General features: G+C 46.3%; 1 protein-coding gene across 50 annotated transcripts in view; it reads left to right on the forward strand.

Annotated features, from left to right (window-relative positions):
* Positions 1–19,179, forward strand: part of LOC110492194 (pleckstrin homology domain-containing family A member 7) — a 155,431-nt gene that overhangs the window by 128,151 nt on the left and 8,101 nt on the right. For 9 of the 50 annotated variants that reach the window (XM_090203026.1, XM_021566393.3, XM_090203065.1 and 6 more), the window contains 11 exons: positions 94–177; positions 6,019–6,072; positions 13,311–13,376; positions 14,616–14,696; positions 14,964–15,113; positions 15,859–15,960; positions 16,199–16,310; positions 16,634–16,761; positions 17,233–17,427; positions 17,925–18,021; positions 18,177–18,268. In XM_090203026.1, the coding sequence (XP_090059152.1) occupies positions 94–177; positions 6,019–6,072; positions 13,311–13,376; positions 14,616–14,696; positions 14,964–15,113; positions 15,859–15,960; positions 16,199–16,310; positions 16,634–16,761; positions 17,233–17,427; positions 17,925–18,021; positions 18,177–18,268 (1,161 nt within the window). Of the gene's footprint in view, positions 1–93; positions 178–3,556; positions 3,812–6,018; positions 6,073–11,616; positions 11,692–13,310; positions 13,377–14,615; positions 14,697–14,963; positions 15,114–15,858; positions 15,961–16,198; positions 16,311–16,633; positions 16,762–17,232; positions 17,428–17,924; positions 18,022–18,176; positions 18,269–19,179 lie in introns of all 50 variants that reach the window. The other 41 variants (XM_090202911.1, XM_021566331.3, XM_090202972.1 and 38 more) reach the window with 12 other exon arrangements.

Here is a 19,179-nt window from a genome sequence, read left to right on the forward strand (position 1 = left end):
AGGTTTATAAAAAAATTCTGACAGTATTTTTGCGGAGGTAATGATGGCAGATTAAGACTGTTAACTGCAGTGTGTGTGGGTTGTGTTTGCCAGGCTGCCACCATCGAGAGACGGTCCATGCCTCCCTCCAACTACATCACACACACGGTCAGCGCGCCCAGCCTTCACGGGAAAACGGTATGGAGTCACGCACCCAGTCACAACCCAAGCATGTTGTATTAGATGCCGACATAAAGTCAAAGATCCAGTGTTTCTTGAATAACCTGGACACTTTCCAATTAGCTTAATTTACAGTACTTCTTTACAAGGATGGGATGAGAATCAGCAACATTCTGCTCCATACACATTTCAGGTTTCCGATATACACTGAACAAAAATATAAACACAACATGTAACAATTTCAACGATTTTACTGAGATACAGTTCATATAAGGAAATCAGTCCATTTGAAATGAATTCATTAGGCCCTAATCTATGGATTTCACATGACTGGGACTACAGATACAGTGCATTTGGAAAGTATTCAGACCCCTTGACTTTCTCCACATTTAGTTACGTTACAGCCTTATTCTAATATGTATTAAATTGTTTGTTTTTTCGCTCATCAATCTACAAACCATAACCCATAATAACTAAGAGAAATTTCTGTATTCAAAATAAAAAACTGAAATATCACATTTACATAAGTATTCAGACCCTTTACTCCGTACTTTGTTGAAACGCCTTTGGCAGTGATTACAGCCTTGAGTCTTCTTGGGTATGACGCTACAAGCTTGGCACACCTGTATTTGGGGAGTTTCTCACATTCTTCACTGCAGATCCTCTCAAGCTCTGTCAGGTTGGATGGGGAGCATCGTTGCACAGATATTTTCAGGTCTCTCCAGAGATGTTTGATCATGTTCAAGTCCGTGCTCTGGCTGGGCCACTCGAGGAGATTGAGACTTGTCCCAAAGTCACTGCTGCATTGTCTTGGCTGTGTGCTTTGGGTCGTTGTTCTGTTGGAAGGTGAACCTTTGCCCCAGTCTGAGGTCCTAAGCGCTCTGGAGCAAGTTTTCATCAAGGATCTCTCTGTACCTTGCTCTGCTCATCTTTCCCTCGATCCTGACTAGTCTCCCAGAATCTGTTGCTGAAAAACATTGCCACAGCATGAAGCTGCCACCACCATGCTTCACTGTAGTCTTGGTGGTTCCAAACTTCTTCCATTTAAGAATGATGGAGGCCACTGTGTTCTTGGGGACCTTCAATGCTGCAGACATTTTTTGGTGCCCTTCCCCAGATCTGTGCCTAGACACAATCCTGTCTCTAGGCTCTACAGACAATTCCTTCGACCTCATGTCTTGGTTTTTGCTCTGACATGCTCTGTCAACTGTGGGACCTTATATAGACAGGTGTGTCTTTCCAAATCATGTCCAATCAATTGAATTTACCACAGGTGGACTCCAATCAAGTTGTAGAAACATCTCAAGGATGATCAATGGAAACAGGATGCACCTGAGCTGAATTTTGAGTCTCATAGCAAAGGATCTGAATACGTATGTAAATAAGGTATTTCTGTTTAAAAATGTTTTATAAAATAGCAAAAAAAAAATTGCTTTGTCATTATGTGGTATTGTGTATAGATTTTGAGGAAAAACATTAATTTAATATATTTTAGAATAAGGCTGTAACGTAACAAAATTGGTTAAAAGTCAGTACCTTAAAAAAAATAGATAGGGGCGTGGATCAGAAATCCAGTTAGTATCTGGTGTGACCTCCATTTGCGTCATGTTGCACGACACATCTCCTTCGCTTAGAGTTGATCAGGCTGATTGGGGCCTGTGGAATATTGTCCCACTCCTCTTCAATGGCTGTGCGAAGTTACTGGATATTGTTGGGAACTGGAACACGCTGTTGTACACTTCGATCCAGAGCACCCCAAACAAGCTCAATGGGTGGCCATGTCTGGTGAGTATGCAGGCCATGGAAGAACTGGGACATTTTCATCTTCCAATAATTATGTACAGTGTCTTGCGACATGGGGCTGTGCATTATCATGCTGAAACATGAGGTGATGGCGATGGATGAATGGCACGACAATGGGCCTCCAGGTTCTCGTCACAGTATCTCTGCTTTTAAATTGCCATCAATAAAATGCAATTGTGTTCGTTGTCTATAGCTTTTGCCTGCCCATAACATAATCCCACTGCCACGATGGGGCACTCTGTTCACAACTTTGACATCAGCAAAGTGCTCGCCAACACGACGCCTTCTGCCCAGTGCAGTTGAAACTGGGATCCATCCGTGAAGAGCACACTTCTCCAGCGTTCCAGTGGCCATCTGAAGTCGGTTAGGATGCTGAACTGCAGTCAGGTCAAGCCCCTGCTGAGGACGACGAGCACGCAGATGAGCTTACCTGAGACTGTTTCTGACAGTTTGTGCAGACATTCTTTAGTTGTGCAAACCCATAGTGTCATCAGCTGCCCGGGTGGCTGGTCTCAAACGATCCCGCAGGTAAAGAAGTTCCTGGGCTTGCGTGGTTACACATGGTTTACGGTTGTGAGGACGTAATGCCAAATTTACTAAAACTACGTTGGAGGCGGCTTATGCTAGAGAAATTCACAATTCAATTTTCTGGGGAAAAGTTCTGGTGGACATTCTGGCAGTCAGCATGCCAATTGCACGCTCCCTCAAAACTTGAGACATCTGTGGCATTGTGTTGTGTGACAAAACGGCACATTTTAATGGCCCTTTTTTTGTCCCCAGCCCAAGGTGCACCTGTGTAATGAGCATGCTGTTGAATCAGCTTTTTGATATGCCACACCTGTCAGGTGGATGGATTATCTTGGCAAATGAGAAATGCTCACTAACAGGGATGTAAACACATTTTTGCACAACATTTGAGAGAAATAAGCTTTTTTGCATATGGAACATTTCTAGGATCTTTTATTTCAGCTCTTGAAACATGGAACCAACACTTTACATGTTGCGTTATTTTTTTGTTCAGTGTAGATACAGATATTTGAATGGCTGCCGTGTTGGTATCAAAAGTTCCAAGACAAGAAAACACTTGGAAATTGGATTGCGTCCTAATCTGTAAAATGTCAAAACAACTGGAAGCACATGTTTTTTTGTCATGTTATTGACACAAGTGTTACTTTAGCCACCACTCCTGTACCCTTTTACTAGCTAACTAGCTCTAAATAACTTTAGCTAGTTAAATAATTAAATAACCTGGCTGTGGGGCGAAACATTTTAGCTAGTTAGCTACTGTACAGCTTTCTTTGCTAGCAAGCGTAACACTGCCTCCAAAACTGGTGTCTCCACTACTATTTACAGTTAGACTTTTGTGATGTCTCCACTTTCCCTAGCGTTCCAGTAAGATTTCTTTGTTTGAATGTAAATGGCATTGAACATTTGGTGCTAACATGACCGACAGTTCAACCTAACTATATAGATTCTATACAGCTCTGAGTATCTTTGCTAACCGTTGAGCGCTCTGTCTGTGTTGGGGTGTTGAGTTAATTCCCCCATTTCCTCCCTCTGTCCCCCGAGGGACACACTACTGTTACACACGCAGCCTGAGGAGCTCACCCTCCTGCTCATTCAGCTCCGGAGGCATCAGGCAAAGATGGCCGCCGCTCGCCACCACACGCTAACCCAGCTGCAGCACTTCAACTACAGCCCTTCTGGCCCCCACTTCCTCACCACCAAAACCAACCCTCTCTTCTCCTCCGGCCCTTCTTATCTGGGGCCCTTCCTAGGCCCCATGGGCCACGGCAGCAGCAGCCAGGTGGGGGCCCCCAGTGCGCCTGGTCGTCTTTACCCCACCAATGTGAGCTCAACCTGGGCATGGCTGTTTGTGAGCGTTGGCCTGTGCTGGCTGCCCCCCCCCTCCATAGTCCCTTTCTATGCTTTTTAATTTGTTTCATTATTATAGTGTCTTGCATCTTCAAGATGCCCAGCCCAAATGAGCTTATAAAACACTGTATCCACAGTAGCAAAGAAATGAATCATATACGCACGCAGAAATTACACTCATTCATCTACGATGCCTTGCAAAAGTATTCAGACCCTTTAGGTTTCTTCACATTTTATTGTGTTATAAAGTGGGATCAAAATTGAATTGTCTTTTTTTTTTTTTTAATTAACAATCGATTCAAAATAGTCTAATGTCACAGTGCAAGAAAAAGTATTTTAAATATTAATAGAAATGAAATAACTAAAGTATAGTGTTTGCATAAGTATACAGCTCCCTGAGTCAACACATGTTAGAAACACCTTTGGCGTCGGTTACAGCTGTGATTCTTTTTGGGGTAAGTCTATAAGAGCTTTGCACACCTGGATTGTGCAATATTTGCCCATTTATTCTTTTAAAAATTCCTCAAGCTCTGTTAAGATGTTCTGGGACCATGGCTAGACAACCATTTTCAAGTCTTGCCATAGATTTCCAAGCAGATTTAAGTCAAACCTGTAATTTGGCTACTCAGGGAAATCCACTGTCTTCTTGGTAGGCCACTCGTGTAGATTTGGCCTTGTGTTTGTAGGTTGTAAAGAAGACTAAAGCAGGTTTTCCTCTAGGATTTCGCCTGTGCTTAGCTCCATTCTGTTTCCTTTTATCCTGGAAAAACTCCCCAGTATTTGCTGATGTCAAGCATACCCATACCATGATGCAGCCACCACCATGCTTGAACATAAGGAGATAGTTACTCCGATGTGTTGGATTTGCCCCAAACATAAGGCTTTGCATTTAGGCCAAAAAGTGTGTTCCTTTGCTGTGTTTTTTTTTTTGCAGTATTACTTTAGTGCCTTTGTGTACAAGATGCATGTTTTTGGCATTTTCATTCTGTATATTTCTGTTCTTCATTCCACGCTGTCATTTAGGTAATCGTTGTGGAATCCCTTCAATGTTGTTGATCCATCCTCACTTTTCTACCATCTCAGACATTTAACTGTGTAACTTGTTTTAAAATCACCGTTGTCCTGATGGTAACATCCCTTGAGCAGTTTCATTCCTGTCCTGCAGCTCAGTTCAGAATGACGGCCGTGGCTCTGATGTGTCTGGGTGGTTTTAATATACAGTATAATCCACAGCATAATGAATAACTTAATGTCTGATTTTGTTATTGTTACCCAATCTACCAATCAGCGCCCTTCTTTATGAGGCTTTCGAAAAGCTCCCTGGTCGTTTGTAGTTGAATGTGCGCTTGAAATTCAAAACTTGACTGAGGAATCTTACAGATGTTGTCTGTATGGGGGACAGAGGAGGACTTAGTTATTCAAAAATCATGTCCACCGTTATTAGTCTATCTAACTTATGTGATTTGTTCAGCCAAATTTGACTCCTGATTTAATTTAGGCTGAATACTTATGCAACGACTATATTTTGGTTAGTGTTTTATTTTTTAAGTTTGTTTGGCTGAGATGTTGCTAGTTGGCTTCAAAGTGGCGCCGTTTTTGGGCTTGTGATCTTGGAGCGGCTGCTTGTAAGTGTGCTTCCATTTTGTATGTGCACGTCTTGCCTCTCTGGGGTTATAACATTGAGAAGCTCATAATAAATTAAATGTGCCAATACGTACAGTTTTTCTCTCTGTGTGTGAGTGTGTGTGTGTGTGAGTGTGTGAGTGTGTGTGAGTGTGTGTGAGTGTGTGTGCATGCTTTGGATGACAACATGAACGTTTTCCCCATTTTGATATTTCACTCATCTTATAACGAGCCTAACGGATGGCAATCATCCAAAAGCATATTCTTGACATTAGGCTTACAATCATCTCACCCTTAATTCCTAATCCATTATGGATCATTATAGATGATTATAGTAGAACGGGGTAATTATTATAACACATCATGGTAGATTTGCCGTTAATGAGTAGCGCCATATAATCATATGTATTATCAGTGACTCATTCGGCAACTAATATCCACTATACAGTTAGATCTATAATGTGGAAGCGTATACCTGTCAAAATCCTGTGGGCTTCCATACTGTAATGCCGTAAAGCTTTGATTTGACTCTTCTTTATCTCTCCACTCTGCCCGAAGGTTGACGATACGTACATGCAACTGAAGAAAGACCTGGAGTATCTAGACTTGAAGGTGGGAACCCTCTCTCTCTCTCTGTCTCTCAGGCCTACTCAAATAGAGTAGGGTGAAGTTGCCCCTAGGCACTGATCTTGGATCTGTTTTGCATTTTTCCCCCCTACAAATGGTTAAGGTTAGGATTGGTGGAGGGGAAGCCGATCATGGATCTGTACCTAGGGGAAACATCACCCTGGAGCCAGTCCTAATGCCTGGCCAAAGCTCTCTAACATTAACACACTCCCCTCACTACTCGCTGGATGACCAACACACACCCTGCATCTCAGGGTAGAGCTGAGAACGACATGGCATAAATGGGGATGAACAAAACGGCAAACTTGGTAAAAGAACAAAGCGCACGGGATGTTTTAAAGAAATGTATGCGTGAATAAGTGTAAGAGGTAGCTGGTCCCAGCACAGGCAGCGTGGTCTTCTGGTCCCAGCACAGGCAGCGTGGTCCCCTGGTTTTCTGGTCCCAGCACAGGCAGCGTGGTCCCCTGGTTTTCTGGTCCCAGCACAGGCAGCGTGGTCCCCTGGACTTCTGGTCCCAGCACAGGCAGCGTGGTCTTCTGGTCCCAGCACAGGCAGCGTGGTCTTCTGGTCCCAGCACAGGCAGCGTGGTCCCCTGGTCTTCTGGTCCCAGTGATGCTTAGCGGGGGGAAGACACACATGTACTGCCAGTTTATTGATATTCTGGCTCTATATAACACTCTGAGTGTACAAAACATTAGGAACACCTTCCTATTATTGAGTTGCACCCCCTTTTGCCCTCAGAACAGCCTCAATTTGTTGGGGGCATGGACTCTACAAGGCGTCAAGCGTTCCACAGGGATGCTGGCTCATTTTGACGACAATGCTTTCCATAGTTGTATCAAGTTGGCTGGATGTCCTTTGGGTGGTGGACCATTCTTGACACAGCGTTGCAGTTCTTTACACAAGCCGGTGCGCCTGACACCGACTGCCATACCCCATTTAAAGGCACTTAAATATTACACATTCACCCTTTGAATGGCGCACAGACACAATCCATGTCTCAATTGTGTCAAGGCTTTGAAATCCTTATTTAACCTGTCTCCTCCACTTCATCTAGACTGATTTGAAGTGGATTTAACAAATTACATCAATAAGTGATCATATCTTTCACTTGGTCGGTCTATGCCATGGAAAGAGCAGGCGTTCTTAATGTTTTGTGTACTCAGTGTACGCTGGAGCTGCTTACCAAGACAACATTGGATTTCCTGAGTGGCCTAGTTACAGTTTTGGCTTAAATCGCTGTCTACCATCTACCATCAACAACCAACTTGACAGAGCTTGAGGAATTTTATTGTAAAATTCAGGTGTGCAAAGCTCTTAGAGACTTACCCAGAAAGCTGTAATCACTGCCGAAGGTGATTCGCTGCCGCCGAAGGTGATTCGCTGCCGCCGAAGGTGATTCGCTGCCGCCGGAGGTGATTCGCTGCCGCCGGAGGTGATTCGCTGCCGCCGGAGGTGATTCGCTGCCGCCGGAGGTGATTCGCTGCCGCCGGAGGTGATTCGCTGCCGCCGGAGGTGATTCGCTGCCGCCGGAGGTGATTCGCTGCCGCCGGAGGTGATTCGCTGCCGAACATGATTCTAACATGTTGACTCAGGGGTGTGAATAATTATGTAAATATGATATTTCTGAATTTATTTTTCAATAAATTAACTACAATTTCTTCAAAACATGTTTTCACTTTGTCATTATGGGGTATTGTGTGTAGATGATTAAAAAACATAAATTTCAGGTTGTAACAACAAAATGGGGAATGAAGGCACTGTACATACAGTGCATTCGGAAAGTATTCAGACCCCTTCCCCTTTTTCCACATTTTGTTACGTTACAGCCTTATTCTAAAATGTATTAAATAATTTTCTTCCCCAGATCAATCTACACACAATACCACATAATGACAACGTGAAAACGGGTTTAAATTTGAGCAAATTTCTAAAATATAAAAAGAAGTACTTTATTTACAAAAGTTCACTGCTCAAAAAAATAAAGGGAACACTTAAACAACACAATGTAACTCCAAGTCAATCACACTTCTGTGAAATCAAACTGTTCACTTAGGAAGCAACACTGATTGACAATACATTTCACATGCTGTTTTGCAAATGGAATAGACAATAGGTGGAAATTATAGGCAATTAGCGAGACACCCCCAATAAAGGAGTGGTTCTGCAGGTGATGACCACAGACCACTTCTCAGTTCCTATGCTTCCTGGCTGATGTTTTGGTCACTTTTGAATGCTGGCGGTGCTTTCACTCTAGTGGTAGCATGAGACGGAGTCTACAACCCACACAAGTGGCTCAGGTAGTGCAGCTCATCCAGGATGGCACATCAATGCGAGATGTGGCAAGAAGGTTTGCTGTGTCTGTCAGCGTAGTGTCCAGAGCATGGAGGCGCTACCAGGAGACAGGCCAGTACATCAGACGTGGAGGAGGCCGTAGGAGGGCAACAACCCAGCAGCAGGACCGCTACTTCCGCCTTTGTGCAAGGAGGAGCAGGAAGAGCACTGCCAGAGCCCAGCAAAATGACCTCCAGCAGGCCACAAATGTGCATGTGTCTGCTCAAATGGTCAGAAACAGACTCCATGAGGGTGGTATGAGGGCCCGACGTCCACAGGTGGGGGTTGTGCTTACAGCCCAACACTGTGCAGGATGTTTGGCATTTGCCAGAGAACACCAAGATTGGCACATTTGCCACTGGCACCCTGTGCTCTTCACAGATTAAAGCAGGTTCACACTGAGCACATGTGACAGATGTGACAGAGTCTGGAGACGCCGTGGAGAGCGTTCTGCTGCCTGCAACATCCTTCAGCATGACCGGTTTGGCGGTGGGTCAGTCATGGTGTGGGGTGGCATTTCTTTGGGGGGGCCGCACAGCCCTCCATGTGCTCGCCAGAGGTAGCCTGACTGCCATTAGGTACCGAGATGAGATCCTCAGACCCCTTGTGAGACCATATGCTGGTGCGGATGGCCCTGGGTTCCTCCTAATGCAAGACAATGCTAGACCTCATGTGACTGGAGTGTGTCAGCAGTTCCTGCAAGAGGAAGGCATTGATGCTATGGACTGGCCTGCCCGTTCCCCAGACCTGAATCCAATTGAGCACATCTGGGACATCATGTCTCGCTCCATCCACCAACGCCACGTTGCACCACAGACTGTCCAGGAGTTGGCGGATGCTTTAGTCCAGGTCTGGGAGGAGATCCCCCAGGAGACCATCTGCCACCTCATCAGGAGCATGCCCATGCATTGTAGGTAGGTCATACAGGCACGTGGAGGCCACACACACTACTGAGCCTCATTTTTACTTGTTTTAACGACATTCCATCAAAGTTGGATCAGCCTGTAGTGTGGTTTTCCACTTTAATTTTGAGTGTGACTCCAAATCCAGACCTCCATGGGTTGATCAATTTGATTTCCATTGATCGTTTTTGTGCTATTTTGTTGTCAGCACATTCAACTATGTAAAGATAAAAGTATTTCATAAGAATATTTCATTCATTCAGATCTAGGATGTGTTATTTTAGTGTTCCCTTTATTTTTTTGAGCAGACCCTTTGCTATGAGACTTGAATTTGAGCTCCGGTGCACCCTGTTTCCATTGATCATCCTTGAGATGTTTCTATAACTTGATTGCAGTGCACCTGTCTATATAATGTCCCACAGTTGACAGTGCATGCGAGAGCAAAAACTAAGCCATGAGGTCGAAGGAATTATCCGTAGAGCTTAGAGACTTTAGAGAATTTTGTCGAGTCACAGATCTGCGGAAGGGTACCAAAACATTTCTGCATTATTGAAGATCCCCAAGAACACAGTGGCCTCTTTCATTCTTAAATGGAAGAAGTTTGGAACCACCAAGACGATTTCTAGAGCTGGCCGCCCGGCCAAACTAAGCAAACGGTTGAGAACGTCCTTGGTTAGAGAGGTGACCAAGAACCCGATGGTCACTTTGACAGAGCTCCAGTGTTTCTCTGTGGAGATGGGAGAACCTTCCAGAAGGACAACCATCTCTGCAGCACTCCACCAATCAGGCCTTTGTGTTAGAGTAGCCAGATGGAAGTCCTCAGTAAAAGGCACATGACAGCCCGCATGAAGTTTGCCAAAAGGCACCTAAAAACTGACCATGAGAAACAAGATTCCTTATTCTGATAAAACCAAGATTTAACTCTTTGATCTGAATGCCAAGCGTCACGTCTGAAGGAAACCTGGCCCCATCCTTACAGTGAAGCATGGTGGTGGCAGCATCGTGCTGTGGCAATGTTTTTCAGCGGCAGGGACTGGGAGACTAGTCAGGATTGATTGAAGGATGAATGGAGCAAAGTACAGCGAGATCCTTGATGATAACCTGCTCCAGAGTGCTCAGGACCTCAGACTGGGGCAAAGGTTCACCTTCCAACAGGACAACAACCCTAAGTACACTGCCAAGACAATGCAGGGAGTGGCTTCGGGACAAGTCTCGGAATGTCCTTGAGTGGCCCAGCCAGAACCCGACATCCAAAATCTCAAGAGAGACCTGAAAATAGCTGTGCAGAGGTGCTCCCGATAGAGCTTGAGAGGGTCTACAGAGAAGAATAGGAGAAACTCCCCAAATACAGGTGTGGCAAGCTTGTAGCGTCATACCCAAGAAGACTCGAGGCTGTAATCGCTGCCAAAGGTGGTTCAACAAAGTACTGAGTAAAGGGTCTGAATAGTTATGTAAATTTGATATTTCAGTTTTACATTTTTAATACATTTGCAAAACCTTCTAAAAAAACTGTATTTGCTTGGAAAAAACGATGTAATCAATTTGAGAATAAGGCTGTAACATAACAAAATGTGGAAAAAGTCATAGGGTTTGTGTCATTTGTTATTTTATATTTGTCAATTTCGGCCTGCCAACCCAAATAAGATGGTCCGGCCCTTCTGTCATTGGCCAGATTTGCTAGATGGCCAATCCGCCCATGCACAACACCACCATAATGCTGACTCGCTACTGTTGTAAATATGACATAGGGCTTCCTGAGTGGCGCAGTGGTCTAAGGCACTGCATCGCTAGCTGTACCACTAGAGATTCTTGGTTTCAGTCCAGGCTCTGTCGCATCCGGCCGCGAACACAATATCCCAGCGTCGTCCAGGGTAGGGGAGGGTTTGGCCGGCAGGGATGTCCCTGTCCCATCGCGCTCTAGCGACTCCTGTGGCGGGCCGGGCGCAGCGCACGCTGACACGGTCGCCAGGTGCTTCCTCCGACACATTGATGTGACTGGCTTCCGGGTTAAGCCGGCATTGTGTCAAGAAGCAGTGCGGCTTGGTTGGGTCGTGTTTCGGAGGACGCACGGCACGCCTCTCCGTACGGGAATTGCAGCGATGAGACAAAACTGTAACTACCAATCGGATACCACAAAATCGGTGAAAAAAAAAAGGGGTAATTTTTTTAATGTTATATGACATAACAGTTGGTATACAAACAAGTATATTCAAATGAATGGTCAAATTGCTAACTTGCTCAGCGAATGGCAGCCATTTTGTAACAGTGGCTCTCCATCTCCTATTTGACGCAGATCAAAAGTTTAGAGCCGTTCATCCTCACGGCTCACAGTGTGCTACTGCACTGCACCGCCGGGCCACTATGGAACGTAAGAACTGTGGACACACTGTGTGTGTGTGTGTGCGTATGTGTGCGCGTGCATGAGCGTGTATGTATACATGTTTACGAGGGAGACCATCCCATCGCTTAAAAACACTATGTGTCCATGGCTGTGTGTAGGCACTGGCTTGGCATTGACCCCTCTGTAACCCCTGACTCTCGGCTCCTTTGTGATGTGATCGGTGGTCCTGGCCTGGGATGGCGCTGCAGTGTGTGTGCTGTGGTGGCTGTGGTTGGTTCGGGGTTGAAAAGCTAGCCGGTTGCACCATCCTCCTGTTGATCTATCAAACATATCTCCTTGATATATCCCCAGTACAACACAGCATGTTTACCCTAAACCCAGTTGGTTCAGAATATACTCTAGGAATTCCCAAAAAATATATTTGTACAAATGTATGTATTTCCAACACTGGGAGTATTATAAGGAGTAGCCTAAGCAGTGTCTCATTCCATTTTTGTTTTAAAATTGGTTTGTTGTCCCATCTTTTTGTGATACAGGGACATGAAAATCTATGGAGATAAAAATAAATGTAATCAATGGGCATTGTCTTGAGTGGCGTTCATGCAAAGAGCTTCTTTGTCTCTGTGTCATATAGGCTGCATTTGTCAATGGCTATTTTCTTACTTTCTCTAAGTCATCATGGTTGGTTCACGGTTGGTTTCCTCATTGTGCTTTCAGTGTAACTTTTTAGTATCATCAACAGCCAATATCCCTACCAGAACAGGGGCCAGTTTATTAGGTACACCCATCTAGTACCGGGTCGGACCCACTTTGCTTACAGAACAACTAGAATTCTTTGGGGCGTGGAAACGTTGGTCAATTGGTATCAAGGGACCTAACGTGTGCCAGGAAAACATTCCCTACACCACCGCCACCACCCTGTACCGTTGACACCAGGCTATGGACTCATGCTGCTTAGCCAAATCCTGACTCTACCATCATCATGACGCAGCAGGAACCGGGATTCGTCGGACCAGGCAATGTTTTCCCACTCCCCAATATTCCAGTGTTGGTGATTGGATGCCCCCTGGAACCGCTTCTTGTTTGTAGCTGATAGGGGTGGAGCCCGGCGTGGTCTTCTGCTGCAATAGCCCATCCGTGGCGAGGACCAACGAGTTGTGCGTTCCGTGACGCCGGTCCGCACCACTGTTGTACTGCGCTGTTATTTTACCTGTTTGTGGTCCACCTGTTAGTTTGCACGATTCTTGCCATTCTCCTTCGACCTTTCATCAACAAGCTGTTTTCGCCCCCGGGACTGCTGCTGACTGGATGTATAGTGTGTCGCACCATTCTCGGGATAAACGCTAGACACTGTCGTGCGTGAAAAGCCCATTAGGCCGGCCGTTCCTGAGATACTAGAACCGGTGTGCCTGGCAACGGCGATCACACCCCGCTCAAAGTCGCTTAGGTAACTCGTTTTGCCCATTCTAACGTTCAATCGAACAGAACCGGGATGCCTGTCTGCTTGCTTTATATAGCAGGCCACGTGACTCACCGTCTGTAGGAGCGAACCATTTCCGTGAACGAGGTGGTGTACCTAATAGACTGGCCACCGAGTGTACACAGAGCAACCCTATTTGAAAATGTATTTCTTTTCTGGTCCCAAGGTGGTTGGAAGTCAGACGTTGAAAGAAGCAACGAGACCCGTCAGAGTAGCCGAGAGTGACGTGGATGTGAGTATGAGCCCGCAGCATTCCGCATTGCTTACACACACACACACACACACACACACGCACACACTCTCTCTCTCTCACACAACCCTCAACGACATTTTCCCTCCATCTCTTGTCCCAAGGGAAATGTTTAGAGTTTTAGCTTCAAACCTTTCTGGAAGGGTAGGTACAGAGATGAGACTGATACACTGACTACCATAGACCCTTAAGGGGATAGAGTGAGCGATAAAAATCTAATAAAATAAGTCATCTAGGATTTATTGAGTCTTTCAGTTCTATATTAGCACTTTTCAAAGTCAATTTGTTCTCCTTTCAGAGTGTAACTACTCCAAAAGGAGTTGAAGAGTGTAGCGTTGACAGCTCCGCACGTTTGCCCTTTAACAATTTATAAGGAGGCCAGGGTTTTTCCCCCATCCGCACTAAATATTTCACCGTGTCAACCAAGCAATATTACTGCGCGTGAAGACATCACCACAAATAAATGATGCGCTCAACAGAGTGGCAAATGGAACGTAAACACTTATGTTTTGTGCCTTTCGAAAGATACCATGCGACCATAATCTAGCTGTTTTCAAAACCACAAACAGTTATTATGCAACTTTGATGGAATACTATTTGTTCACGTCGAGGGGTTGTGTTTGTGATCTTTACTGCCCTCCTGAGATGTCCACAAATGGCCCCTAAATTGAGAAATGAAAATCAAGCTGATCCATCCTTTGTCATGTTTGGGTTTCTTACCCTGTGTCCCAAATGGCACCCTGTTCCCTATACATTGCACTCCTTTTGACCAGGGCCCCAAGTAGTGCCCTGTATAAGAACTAGGGTGCCCGTTGGTGACGCACCCTTAATCGGGGATTCATTTAGGAGGACTCAAAGGTTCCGAGACACTTTGACAAAAGGGTAGCGTGGGATGTGGCGTATTTGCGTAAAGGGTTTGCTCTGCATAATTATCAGCTAATGAGACAGGAGAGAGGGATACGGACACACTTATGCAGGTAGACTTGCACGCACGTACACACACACACACAAACAGGTGCGATGTGAGAGGGGGAGGATATACATGTACATGGAGGAAAGTGACGCGCACACACTGTAGGAAACCGTAGGAAAGATTGGTCTATAACAGCCCTGTCTCTCTCTCTCTTGCTGTCTTTCTGTCTCTCTCTCTTGCTGTCTCTGTCTCTCTCTGTCTTGCTGTCTCTCTCGCTGTCTCTCTCGCTGTCTGTCTCTGGCCTACAGGTGAAACTCAGTCGGTTATGTGAGCAGGACAAGACCCTGAAGGAACTGGAGGTCCGGATCTGCTCACTAAAGGAGGATAAGGTACTGACACTTCATCTCTATACTCATGTGTGTCTCACTGCATTTGGGTCCGTTTTGAATTTATCAGCCAAGGAATCAATGTCAAGTCAATGTGTGAGGTAAAAAATATATTTTTTTTAATGATTCCAATTTAAAGGGTTTTATTTCGTTTTTTTTCTTCCGCTTTGACAAAAAAATTACATCGTCGTGTGCATTTCCTGGGTTGAACTGGAATTGACCTCGACCCTACGGTCTCTGATATTGACCTCCTAACCCCTAACCCATCAGGACAAGCTGGAGTCGGTGCTGGACGTGTCCCACCAACAGATGGAGCTGTACAGAGACCAGGCGGCCCACCTGGAGAAGATAGCCTACCAGCAGAGACTCCTACAGGAGGACGTGGTGCACATCAGGGCCGAGATCTCCAGCGCGTCCACGGTGAGATCATCCCAGACACACCTGAACTTTAAGCCTGAGCCTTACCCGTGCCCGCGATGTTTAAGCCCTGCCTTACCCAGGCCCGATTTGCTTCTGCCAAATTTAAGGCCCCCTTGGCCAAAATCAGAAATAACTTATTGCGTTAGTAAATCCGTTAGCTGCTCTTCTCGGTCTGTCACAGGTCGCTCTGCATGCGCGCTGCTCATGACGCCTCGGGGAGTGTCTGAGTATCCATGGCAACGGCTCGGCTTGCTCTGCTAAGTGAAGAGACGTGAGAGCGCAGTTAGCTACTTTTCGTCACTCTAAACTCCGACAAAAACTCACGGAACATTATTATTTTCTTGTATTATGACGAGGTTGAAGCACTGCATTATGATCCTAGTCAGATGTGACTGTATTGCCCAGTAGAGCACGAGCAGATGACTTCGCTTTCAGAATGTTACCGATCAATTTAGTGATGCCCGAGCCCTGCCCGTACCCTGGTTATTGATGAAAAAACGGGCCCCACCCGGCCCTAACCCGGTCTACGTCGGGGCCCGTTGGAGCTCGGGTCGGGTAGCAATCAGTCAATCGAATGTATTTATAAACCCCATTTCAGCAGATGTCACAAAGTGCTTATACAGAAACCCAGCCTAAAACCCTAAACCGCAAGCAATGCAGATGTAGGTGTGCGGTTCTGGCCAACACATTCCACTGTATATGTTTACGGAAACTGTCTTCCCCTGCTGCCTCATGTTATATGTAGGAGATGGCCCGGGCCTGGGAGGACTACAGCAGGCTGGAGAGCTCTGTGGAGCAGTTGAGGGCCGTGCTAGAGGCACACATGAACCACAGCGCCACCCCTCAGGTCAGAGCCGGTACTGCACCTCAGTGCTGTGCAGTGCTGCTATTCCACTCGATGGGGACAATGTCCACAGGCGTAGACGTGAACAGAACATTGAGTTGTTATTCACTGTTTTGAAGCGTGTACTGTAGATGGGGTGGGTCTACTGGGAAAAGCCTGTTTGTTGTGTGTGTGTGTGTGTGTATATAGCACAGTAGGAACCAGCTAAGGTGTGTGTGTGTGTGTGTGTGTGTGTGTGTAGCAGGAGAAAACAGAGATAAAGCGGGAGCTGTGGAGGATAGAGGACGTGATGGCAGGACTGAGCTCCAGCAAAGCCAACTACAAGATCACAATCGACTCAGTGCAGAACCCAGGTGGGAGAAATCACCACCCACCCACTGTGTTTTACCATATTTTACTCAATTAAATTCAGATCAAACAACTTGATTCGTCCCCTTGGGGGAATTCCCAACTACAAAACACCACATGGGAGACAAACGACTAGGGTAGCTTTCCATGGCAAAAAGACGAATCTAGTCTCTCCATACCATGTGCTCGTGTTACGAAACCAACTGCACCAAACTACCTCCATATCCTAACACTTAACCATGACAGACCAACCAGCACAGAGGCCTTCATTTGTCTCCTGTGTGTGAAGTTGCACGTCTTCATTTGCCCGTGTCCTTCTATCCTCCAGAGAGGAAACTAGTGGCTTCAGTGCCGGACCCTGCAGTGCCTTCGCAGAGCGCGACGCCCCCCGTAGGGGAGGTTAGGCCCCCTCCTCGCAGCTCCTACACGCTGCCTCACAACCCCGTGCCAAAATGGGTGAGTGGCAATTGAGTTTGTAGATCTGGGTTTGCTGGGGGATGTTAACCTAGACATGGACCACAGTGGGTTAATAATAACAGCAGTTAGGCCTGCATTAAAGTGGATGTGTTCCATCACAGTTGAGCTGTCAAAAGTGTGTGGGTTTGGAACTACTGTACAAAGTGATTTTTTAAAAACAAACAAATGTTTGAAGTAAATGAGTTGAGAACACTTGACCGGTGCTGTGAAGGGTCAGAATGCATGAAACACATTTAACAGTAAAGCTGAACATGAAACCTAGGTAGCCCTGAGTAGAATGACTCCCTTCTAATCAGGGTTTGTCTGAAAGCGTTTCCAGCTGACAAATCCTTGATTCCTCCCGCTTCAAGGTCCCTCCCCTTCAGGCTTCTTCCTCCAATGAGCTTTGAGGTACTTGACAATAAGAACCAATTGTGACTGACTTCCTGTATGGGTGTGGCTCTGGTACAGGCAGAAGATGAGGCTCCTCCCAGACCACCCCTGCCCTGCCTCTACGATTATGAAGACCCGCCCCCTGCCATCCCACCCCTCCCCAAAGAGGCGTCGGTGGTAGTACGACACACGTCGGTTCGCGGGCTCAAACGCCAGTCGGACGAGAGGAAGAGGGACCGAGAGAGCGGAGTGTGTGTCAACGGAGACTTTAAAGTCAGGACAAGCCTTTTATTTACACTTATTTTGTTATTGATTGTGAAGACGAGCCTTTGCTGTGTTTGCTGTGCGTACAACAGTGCTTTTATCGGGTACCGCTTGTGAAGTTGAACGGTCCATGGCGGCACTTACGGTATCAAAACAAACACTGCTGTTTTCAGCTATTGCCATCGAAGCCAGTCTTACAGGGCAATATCATACTGTCACTCAGCCGCGTTAACGCCCTCAGCATTGAAATCTCACTGAGGAGATGCATCAAGGCTGCATTCTATTCCAAAAAGCTGCCCTCTTCCCTCACTCACTCACTAATCTTCATGCCTCTGAGAGACCTGAAGAGGCAACATAGTGGGAATGAGTGGCTAACGCACCACAACTTTTTTTAAGTGGAATGCAGCCTTTACCTCATTGAGAGCAAGATGTATTGTATTGAGTAATAAGTTGACTCAAACCTCGCGGATCTAGTTTGTGACAACTGCAGTATGATTGTGTGTCAGGTGGAGCTGCGGTCATACCTGAGTGAACCAGAACTGCCAGGGGCGGGCCAGAGCAGCACAGGGTCTGAGGGGGGCTACCAGACCCTCCCAAACAAAGGTATTGTCAGCTAGCTTGCAATTCAGACCTGTGGATATGCTGACCTTCCACTCTTTGTCACTCCGCGTCTCTTCGGGGCAGTGGTGCTGTGTCAGAATGGGTCCCCCCCCCCCCCCCCCCAGGCATACCACAACAGTGTTTCCTGTCCGTAACAGGTCTGTCGGGCTCATCGCCAAGGCTGAACCAGTCCAGTAACATCTCCTCCTACGTGACCCTGAGGAGGGGGGCAGCCGCCTCTGCAGAGAGGGTGAGTCACCAAACAGAGCCTGCTCTGGTCGAAGATAGTGCACTAGGTAGGGATTAAGGGGAGGGTGAGTCACCAGTCACGACACAGGGGAAGGAGCGAGATATGAGCATTATCCAAATCAATCAATCAATAAATCGTATTTATAAAGCCCATCAGCCGATGTCACAAAGTGCTTGTACAGAAACCCAGCCTAAAACCCCAAACAGCAAGCAATGCAGGTGTAGAAGCACGGGGGCTAGGAAAAACTCCCTAGAAAGGCCAGAACCTAGGAAGAAACCTAGAGAGGAACCAGGCTCTGAGGGGTGGCCAGTCCTCTTCTGGCTGTGCCGGGTGGAGATTATAAAACCCTATTTGCTATTCAGTCCACTGCGTTTGACCGGGGCCTATAATTCTCTGGTCAAACGTAGTGGAATAAGGTGGCATAAGCCGTGCGGTAACCTCTTCTTCTTCAGGAGAACATTAACCAGACCGATTGTCTGTCTGCACAGCACTGGGACGATTCGTTTGTTGTTTGTTTTTTTGCTTGCTGTTTGCGAGGTGTGTTTTAGGGACCAGAAGTTTGCAAATTACATCCGGCACTCTGTTCAGAGGTCCGCGGAGGCTCGACAAAACCTACCGGTCAAACCTACCGGCCTTTACACATACACTACGAACACCACCGAGCTGTGGAGCGTACGCCTAACTCGACTAACCTGGGAGCTTCGTTTAGTACTTTATCCTGAGACTGAAGAGGAATTAGTGTTGAGGATTCATTATTGTTTTTCTTTCTTCCTCCTTTCCTTTACCCCTCTTCATATCACACCCCTATGTCACGACCCATCTCATCTCTTTCACTATGTTTCTCTCTCCTCCTATCTTCATCTTTCTTTCTCTCTCTTTCTATCCTATCCTTATCTCGCTCTCTTTCTCTC

The sequence above is a fragment of the Oncorhynchus mykiss genome, chromosome 2 (assembly GCF_057628025.1).
Source record: "Oncorhynchus mykiss isolate SJ-2025 chromosome 2, ASM5762802v1, whole genome shotgun sequence".
NCBI lineage: Eukaryota > Metazoa > Chordata > Actinopteri > Salmoniformes > Salmonidae > Oncorhynchus > Oncorhynchus mykiss.